The sequence below is a fragment of the Phoenix dactylifera genome, unplaced genomic scaffold (assembly GCF_009389715.1).
Source record: "Phoenix dactylifera cultivar Barhee BC4 unplaced genomic scaffold, palm_55x_up_171113_PBpolish2nd_filt_p 000240F, whole genome shotgun sequence".
NCBI lineage: Eukaryota > Viridiplantae > Streptophyta > Magnoliopsida > Arecales > Arecaceae > Phoenix > Phoenix dactylifera.
In genome coordinates this window covers 60859-70170 of record NW_024067737.1, presented here as the reverse complement: position 1 = coordinate 70170, position 9312 = coordinate 60859, and the positions used below count along the sequence as shown (strand labels likewise).

Here is a 9312-nt window from a genome sequence, read left to right as displayed (position 1 = left end):
TAAGAGATGTTAACTGACGAAGTTTTTTAAATGCAACAAGAAGCATTCTTGTGTATTATAAGAAATCATAGCCCTCCATCAGCCAGGAAATCACAAAGTAATAAAGTAATCATGTTTCCTCACTACACCTGGTGAAAAGGGATAGGGGAGGCCACATATATTTAGTTAGCATCAGCAACAAGGATCCAATAGCATGTTACTTCTGGTCCCATGCTAGATTAAAGGTTACTAAACTTGCAATTAGAATTGTAAAGGAAAAGCATATCGACTCTATATATATTGCAACTTGATAACAAGTGAACATTTTACTTAGCAATGTGGAACTTTAGAAGCCTTAAATACGGTGTTAAATTTTGTACTAAGAAAAGGCGAGTAGGAAGAAATGCTCTCCACCACATGCTATAAGATTTTAAGTATGAAAATTGAAACAAAATTGAGGATAGGTAACCACATGAAAGCAAGAACATATTCGAAGCACTAGATGGAAGCTACATACTATTAAAAAAACTCATGTTTGTGAAATTGTTTAATCTCAAAAAAGTTTGATGGTACAACCATGCATGCAGGCATAAATAGTAACTACAGTAAATGAGAAACAAGGTGAACATTTCTTAGGGAGGGAGGGACCACCACCGGGGGTAGGGGGGTGGCAGGGAGAGAGAGATATATCGAAATTCCCCTGTATCACTGAAATTTGATTAATGTTGTATGTTATAGAGTTCTTCTATGCTCTGGTGATGTCTACTAAATGGCATTTTCAAAATTTGTAAGTTGCAGATAATCAATATGGAAGCGGTATGACGAGAGATATGCTGTATGTGCACTAAGAAGTTCATCAAACAGGGAAAGATATAAATTCATTTTATGCATAACCTGTTGTACATATGATCATCATAATATCATCCAAAACAATGAAGTAAAACATAAACTACTCCACACCAACACTCATTGTTAAATAACAAGATCAATTGCCTCATGATAAATAAGAGGAAGAAGACTTGCAGAAGCAACCTTACTTACAATTTCCTGATTCCTCTGGGACATTTCACGGTTCACAGCTTCATAGTACTGCAGTCGATCTCTCAGCTGAAAAATTCATGGTCTTTTGAATGAATGACTGCCTCAGTGGCAGCTTCTGCTTCAGCCCGTACCAAACCTCTTTCTACAGCTTCAGAAACAAACCTTGCAACTGTGATCTCTTGGCAACTTCCTTCAGTGAAGTTGAGAATACTAGAAAGATTGATCTTGTTTCAAAAGCATAGCAGAAATCAACTTACATTCTTAAAATATATTCAGTCCAGATTGGAAACCTACTTCAGCATGATGGTCTAGTCAGTTGTCCGTCAAAACCCACAAGTTGATATAAAACACATCAATGCTGACAATGTAATAAAAAAAATTGAATATTGGTATGCCAATCTTATATAATTTAGACTATAGTATAAATGTCATATTGCTACAGTTAAGGTTAAAATTAGGCATGCAAAATTACAGCAAAGCTTAAGTGTTGCAAGTTGATGTCGGTTGATGCCATGGTTTCAGAAAAGCAATCGGCACATCAGATGCTAAGCAATGTAAGCTATACTATTTGAGGTTCATCCCGTAGACAAAATGCTAAACAGCCAGCAGATCTATTTGAGTTATAAAGAGATATCTTCAGACATGACTCCCCAAATCTTGCAGAGAAGCTTGTTGCATCAAGATATCGCGAGCCATTGGTAATCAGTGAGCACTACTTGACAAACAAATTGGTGAGAGCTGATGAGTACCAAACTGAAGGTAGCTTTGACTTGGCTTCAGTATAAAACCTTGGGTGATGGTACTGGAAATCTGAAAGCCTATCTTCTCCTCAAGCTCATGCTCTTCTTCTTCTGGCTTATGGCAAAACGTCTGGCCATCGCAACATTGTAGAACCTCCTCATATGCTCTGATAGACGATGGATGGCATGAAGATTTCCAATTGCTGATAGCCGCATCAGAATGGCATCAAATTTCTGATATGGCAATTTCATCCCATGGTTTATTACCTCTTCCAGAAGTAAACATGCATCATCTGTTCTCCCGCAATTGAACAACCCGTCAATCATTATACCATAAGTATCCACGACACGTGCACATCCTCTTCGATCCATCTCATCCCACATGCTAAGAGCCCTATCTGGTTCACACATCTCAAAAAACATTGTAATCAACATGTTATAAGTATGGACACTAGGCTCACAACCTGATTCTATCATTCTTTCACAAAGCACCAGAGCTTCTTCAGCCTTCCTAAGTTTGCAAAGCACCTTGAGAAAGCAGTTATATGTGAGGATATCAGGTGGAAAACCTGTCCTGCTCATCTCTTCCAGTATCTTATAGGCAGCATCAACCTTTCCAGCCAAACACATCCCTTCAACCATGTCTTTATATGTCGATACATCAGGAAGGCAACCACTACTTCTCATATCAGCTAGCAGTCTAAAGCACTCCTCCATCAGATCTGACTTCGCCAGGGCCACGATCATGATACTATAAGTCCTGGCAGTTGGTGAAGATATGGTGGAGCCTTTAGTTCTCATGAACTCGAAAAGCTCTCTAGCTTCTGAAACCATCCCTGCACTGCAGAAGGAATCGATTGCAGCATTGTATGTGAAATTCTCCGGGGTGTGACCCATTTGCATCATTTCCTCAAGCACCTTCATTGCTTTTTTAGGGTCTCTCAGTCTGCACCACCCAAAAAACAAAATATTGTAAGTCTCCGCATTCGGGACAACCTTATTCTTCACCCGGTGGAACATAAGTTCTGCCTCCCTGACCAAGCTACACTTGCAGAGAGAATCCAGTAGCAAGTTAAATGCATCTATTTCTGGTGGGGTCTTTTGTCGTATTCTTTTCTTCTTCGCAAATATTCTGAGATGGGACAGATGCTTGTCAGTGTATGTTCTCAAGATTGCTAGGAGAGCATCACTGGGCACCGTGTTCCTGTTCCTTCTCTTCATGTAATCCAGAATATCGCAAACCACCCCAAATTGCCGTGCCTTGTATCTCGTGCTTGACAATATATCGATCATATCGTTATACACGGGAGGCTCGTGGGTATACCCTTCTTGATGGCCCGCCCATGTGAAGAACCTGAAAGCTAATTTTTCCTCATAGCGAAGCCTTCGGATGACATCATTCACCAACTCGGTGGTCAGTTGTATGCCAAGCGAATCAAGAATGCTCTCCAGAAGCTGATCGGTACCAGAGCAGGACATGATGACTTCATACACCTTCTCAGGAATGGAAGCCAAGTGCTCGCTTACTGCATCCGCATCACTTGAAGTGTCTAGACTCTGTGAAGAAGAGAAGCAAGAAAAGGTCCTGATCGAGAAATTTGTGGCTGAAGTACGGAAACAATTACGATGAACATGATGAAGAGTCCCCTCTGCAGGTATAAAAATAGGAACCACCGATGGTTCTTCCAGGCCAGATTTTGTATGTAAACTAGAAGAAACAATCCGTGGTGATAAATTCAAGAGACAAAAGGCTAAGAAATTCCGAGCAGAAGGGATCCCGATCGATGAGTTTGGTGATGTACCCAAATTCTGACAAAAGTTGAAGGATCTGCCCAGAACCGAAAGAAATGGATAGTGGCACATCTGTTTCAAAATTATTCCTGGAAAAAAAAATAAAATCAATATTTCAAAATAGCAAAGGAAAGAAAGGAGGGGGGGGGGACAAATTTTATCGCAGGAATGGGGACCCGAGTTGATCTAGATAAGAGGTTCTCGAGTGTTAAGTATCTGGATAAGAGACCTAAAATCCGCGTCAAACTTTTAAAGAAATAGCAGGATATGAAAAAAGGCAGTGGACATCTGGAAGACATACCAACTGACCCTGTTACAGCGGCAGCCAGCAGTACTTAGTCCTGCATCAGCTGGCTAGAGCCGAAGAAGGCAGAAAGGAGTTCCTTCCATGGTAAAAACCTTTTCTTGAAGAAGAATAATATTCCAAATTAGAAGAAAAAGGTCCTACTAGGAGTCGAACCTAGGTCGACGGATTCAAAGTCCCGAGCAATAACCACTACACCATAGAACCAGTTAACTATTGTAGAGATAGAAAAAGAAAATAACTACTCAATCCCAGTAAACTGCTGAAATCAATCGTAGTCCTTCCGATTACTAATTCTGTCATATGTCTTTACTGCAAACATTACCATTTAAGTCAATGAACATGAGCTCCTTGGAAACACCTCAGGTAGCAAATACTCTTTTTTAATTTTGATTGCTGAGGCATATTGTAGCGTTTAACACCCTTATTGGTACATCGAAGTCCATGTTATACATTAATCGTGCATCTTCTTTATATTCATTTACGTATAAGATTCATTGGATTTTTTCCCTTAACTAGAATGTCTAGTACAATATAATATATTAATCACTCCCAATTACAAGTTTTGTTTATCACTTTTCTTTTTTGTTATTTATATAATGCATAGATATAAGACACCATCTTTTATATAAGAAAAAAAGTATACTGAGAAAGAATGGTGAATTCTCTCTTTCTCTCCCTAACATTCTAGAGAAAGCAAACAAATTGTCAAATGGACAATTATATGAATTGATCAACAATAATGTGGAATCTGGAGGCCAGCTGGGTCTCAAATTCAGCTACAGTTCATTTTTAACCTGAAGTTTGGGACCAGCTCAAATTAATTCCAACTTCTTGTTTTCTGGTCCACTTGGGCTTTAGTATTGAACATATAAGACCAAAATTGGATTCTTCTTGTTCCTTTTTTTTCCAATATCTTGCAGCAAGAGATGTGGGGCAATAAACTTTTGCTTATAACATTAAAGATAAAAGGATGAAGGACTGCGAAATCGACTCTTAAGTAAATTCTGCATCAGACTTGTCTTGGCCAATCTAATGATTGGTGTCTTTAAACAAAAAAAAAAATACTTTGACAACTCAAATTTTCATGTTGAAGTCTTTTCATTTGGGGTGTCATATGACGTTACCATTCAAATTGGAAATTGTTTGCTCCATATTTATAGATTGCAGAGTTAGCTGATTTTTTATTTGTTATATAATGAAGTTAAAATTTAGGATAGAAAAATAAATAAAGAACATGTAAGAGACAAGGATTTACATGGTTCGACCTATGTTCATGGATGGAAATGATCAGAAAAGCTTATTATAACTAAAATAATATTAAAACACATTATTTATCTCTTTCACTATTTTTGAGCTTTATCAAGTTAAATCAAAGCAAGCTGATAGATCTCAAGCTCAACTAAATTATCAATCAAGTAAACCCTTATCAAGCAACTTTTTGAACAGAACATTTATTGATAATGACATTAATTCATTCAACAGTCCTGCTATTTGCAGTCTTTAACTAGTTAAACTTGCTTTAGTACAAAAAGAACCATGAATCGGTTAAACTTAATCCTACCATATACTGAAGTTCACTAGCATGAACATCGAGCAAATACAACAAATCAAAACAAGAGAACGCACAATTTACCATATTTCTAGAAAGGAGCAAACTGGAGATAAGTGCTACCTTATTCCAGCACAGGCACGAGATACAATGACAACATGCATGAAAATAAAGTGCTAAGTGCTAACACATCATAAGCACAATTTAAGAGCAAAATATCATGACACTAAATCTGAAAAAATAAAATAGTTAGAGACGCAGATTAAACACCCTTTAAATAATGTTTCAAGGATTTAGCCAAAATGTTTATGCTTCAGGAAATGAAGCAATCATCCTCGACTTAAATGAGAAATGAAACAGAAGCTTTCAAATAAATGTTTTCAAATTACATGATCCAATTTAATCAAACGCCTCTATCCATTAACAAATTGTACCGCTTATATTTGATATTAAAAATCAAAGCATATATAATATATATGCATAAAAAATCATTATCCCAAAAGTTAGTATTATTATGATGCCACAAGGACTGCCAAAAGGTTAGCTAACTTATGAAACACAAACCATTAATAACCAAGTAAACTCTCGTATTTTCTTCACGAATCTTCACCCATTATCTATTCATATAACCAACAAATCTAACTTCTTCTCACAGGACTAAAGCAACCAAGGCTCTACATTATGAATCCAACATATTCAAAAACCATATACACGACTCTCCACAGCATGAAGAAAAGAAATAATCTTTCTTACAGACATCAACAAAACCCACAGATCAACAACAAAATCCATACAAAAACTCAGAATCCCTAAAAAAGGACATACCAAATTCAACAAAACAAAAAAAAAAATCATTTTGACATCACAACACTAGAAATATGAAAACCGTTAGCATCACCTAAAAACCATCAAAAAAATCTCAGAAAAATCACTCCTTTGTCACGGAATCAAAATGACAAACCACAAGGAAAAACGACGAAATATTAATTGGAATTCATAAGCATTTCACTTAATAGAGCGAGTTCTAAGAAACACATCGACCCCTTACCAACTAAAGGGGCCAAGAGAGAGGAAACCAAAAGGCAGAGAACATTCCAAATCTTACCTCGGCCCTCATCTCTTCGCCGATCTACTCGCTGAGCTCCTCCCTCTCACTTCTTCGAGCAGCTTCAAGAAAGGTGCGAGAAGGGGTTTGCTATGATATTCATAACGCTAAGGTTCGGAAAAGCCCGGAGGCAAACTTTAGAGTATTTTCGTCTTTAGAGAAAATATACGGATGGAACGGTGCTGATTTGGTCCGTACTATTCTAGAATAATGATAAATCGGTGGTGTAAATGGGCCGGTTCAACTCATCGACCCAATTGCCGCGATATATGGGAACCGGAGCATCGCACAACTTGGACCAGTCCCTCTTTTTTTTTTCTTCGCTACAACTACACTTATAAAGTGAATATATCCAAAAAAAATAAAAAATAATAAATTTCGAAGTACTCTAGATAGCTCCCTCTCACTAATTTAGAGCGCTCCCCTACAGTGATCGGCTACATACGAAGCCGCCTAATCTGCTGCTGCATTGGCTTCTCTGTAGAGATGCTTAACCTGAAAGGCAACATCTCCACCTATCATGGCCCAAATTCTAGAGCAAAGGATGACAACCACCCATGCCACCAGTGCACCTCTGGATCTAGCCAATCATTGTAGCCGAGTTACCCTTAAGCAGGTTTACATTGGCCTGTAGAACAAATCAGGCTTGACATAGACCAACTCAAGCTGCCCTCAGCTCCACCCTAAGAACAGAAATGTCAAAGATCTGGCACCCACCTATTACAACCACCCTAGAGTCCGGGCCTCTAATCATGAAACTCGCACCACCCCTTGTGCCACCATCCTGCACGTATCTGTCAAAGTTGACTTTGAGGAAACTCGGGGGTGGGGGCTCCTAGGTAAAAAATATCGTCTGTAGTGCTACAAAGCAGATTTAGAGTCTCAGATGCCCCGAGCTATCAAAGGCCTATCTGATGAAACTGCATGGGTGATCTCTACCATTTGTACATAGCCCACTCTACGATGAACTTAGGTGTAGGACTTCTCTCTCCAAAGATCTAGGCGTTCTGGCCAGCCAAATATGGTAAACAATGTAAGTCGCCCCAATGGTCACATACCAGTCTGAGAAGCGGCAGCCCACCGTCTGGGTGCTTAGGTGAAGAGGTTCAACTGGCACCGAGCATCTAGTGGGATATCGACAAGCATCCAAACTCTCCTAGCTCGATCGCATTGAAATAGAATGTGGTCTACGGTCTCCTCTACCTAGCATCCAGGGCAATGTGGTTGGATGCCCAGTCTACGCCTGCTCAGCACAGATCTCGTTGGTAGCTAGCCCCAAACCACCTTACAGAGGAGTAGGGCAAACGTCGAGTGAAGATCGAATATCCAAATTCAGGCGCAATCCTGCCGTGGGTGCAGCTCGCATTGAAGAAGACCGTAGATGTCTCTCACTCTGACCCGGAGTTGCAGGACATACACCAAACCCTCACATCTGAACTAGCACTTTCTGGAACCACCAGTGACTGGACTCTCTTTGCGAGATGCTCACCAAACAAATGGCCAATCTAGCTGGTATCCCATCCTGCCCCGTCATCACAAACCCGTAGGCTGTCTATAGCTTCAACATTGACCATGGTCGGCCAGAGTCTCACTAAGAGAGTATCTACCCAAGAGTCCACAACATCCACACTGTATCCATCACCAATCAACTACCTGGTGTTAGCCAAGGTAGTGGGCACATACCTACAGATTTCTTGTTAGAGAAAAGAGCACCTCCGGTCACCGATCCATAGAGGGCAGTCATCACTTGACTCAAGAAGCATTTATGGCTCAAGGATCAGTCTCATTGCATGTCGAGCAATCAGTGCCTCTCTCATTATGAGAAAAGACTGGACACCCTACCCTCCCTCGTGAGTCGGTTGGCAGACCGTCTCCCACGCCAGCTCGTAGGGGTGCAAATGGGTCGGGTTGGGTCAGGTCATGGGTAACCCCAACCTAACCTAGTTTCTTGTTCAGGTCCTAATTTTGGACCTAGATCTAAACCAATAGAAGATTGGGTCAGGTCCACCGTTACAATTTTTGACCCAATAGGTCATTCGGGTTGGGTCAAGTCCATGTATAACCTGGACCCAACCCAAAAAAATTGGATCCGATTTGGGTTTGGATCGGGTTTGGTTTGGGTCAACCCATCCATGGTTTTAGAACTTGTTTGTACCCCCGAGGGCTACAGCTTGCGGGGTCAAATAATTTTACAGATTTGGGTCGGGCCAGGTCAAGTCGTAGGATTGAAAATCTAAAATTATCCAAATTTCAAATAGGTCAGGTCGAGTCGGCTCAGGTCTGAATTCAATAAACGCAGCTCCGATCCAGAAAATGGAATGGGTCCAATTTTAGTACCCAACCTAGCCCCATGGGTCTTGCAAAATGTCTCAAGTTGGGTCGGGTTGACATTTGCAGCCTTAGCAGCAAGTGTACCCCGTGTCCACTACTATATAAGCCTTATGGGAAGCCCTGGAGAAGATGTTCAATCCTTATCAGCACAGTCTTCAGAATGATTGTGTTAGACATGAGATAAACTAGTTTGGAGCTCAGGACCAGTCTCACTAGCATCAGGCTATCCATCATGGATAACGAGGCCGCTCTCTAGCACTCAAGCCCCTTGTTGCCCAGATAGACAACCCAAGAGGGGGGGTGAATTGGGTTTTAAATTAATTTAGATATTTAAAACTTTAAGGATGATTAATTAAAAACTATTGCAAGTTATTTAATTAATGCTAAGTGCTGTGAGTGATGTGAGAGGAAGAAGAGAAGAGACAATCCAATGCAAACACAGAGTTTTATAGTGGTTCGGAGCTACCCC

The 9312-nt window shown here is 40.1% G+C and overlaps 1 protein-coding gene across 4 annotated transcripts; it reads right to left on the bottom strand.

Moving 5' to 3' along the window:
• Positions 1-838: 838 nt before the first annotated feature.
• Positions 839-6642, bottom strand: LOC103719137 (pentatricopeptide repeat-containing protein At1g73400, mitochondrial-like). Of its 4 annotated transcripts, XM_039117520.1 has the most exons (3): positions 6513-6613; positions 3853-4047; positions 839-3640 (listed from the first exon to the last, which is right to left on the bottom strand). In XM_039117520.1, the coding sequence occupies exon 3, from the start codon at positions 3621-3623 to the stop codon at positions 1839-1841; it is 1785 nt and encodes a 594-aa protein (XP_038973448.1). In that variant the 5' UTR covers positions 3624-3640; positions 3853-4047; positions 6513-6613; the 3' UTR covers positions 839-1838. The 4 variants fall into 4 exon arrangements, with proteins under 4 accessions (XP_038973448.1, XP_038973449.1, XP_038973450.1 ...); XM_039117521.1 differs by lacking the exon at positions 3853-4047 and having other exon boundaries at positions 6513-6642; XM_039117522.1 differs by lacking the exon at positions 3853-4047 and having other exon boundaries at positions 839-3317; positions 6513-6609.
• Between the last annotated feature and the right edge of the window lie 2670 nt (positions 6643-9312).

What these genes read in the sequence shown, in the direction of transcription:
- LOC103719137 (XM_039117521.1), bottom strand. Translation starts at nt 3,623, where the DNA reads ATGTGCCACTATCCATTTCTTTCGGTTCTGGGCAGATCCTTCAACTTT.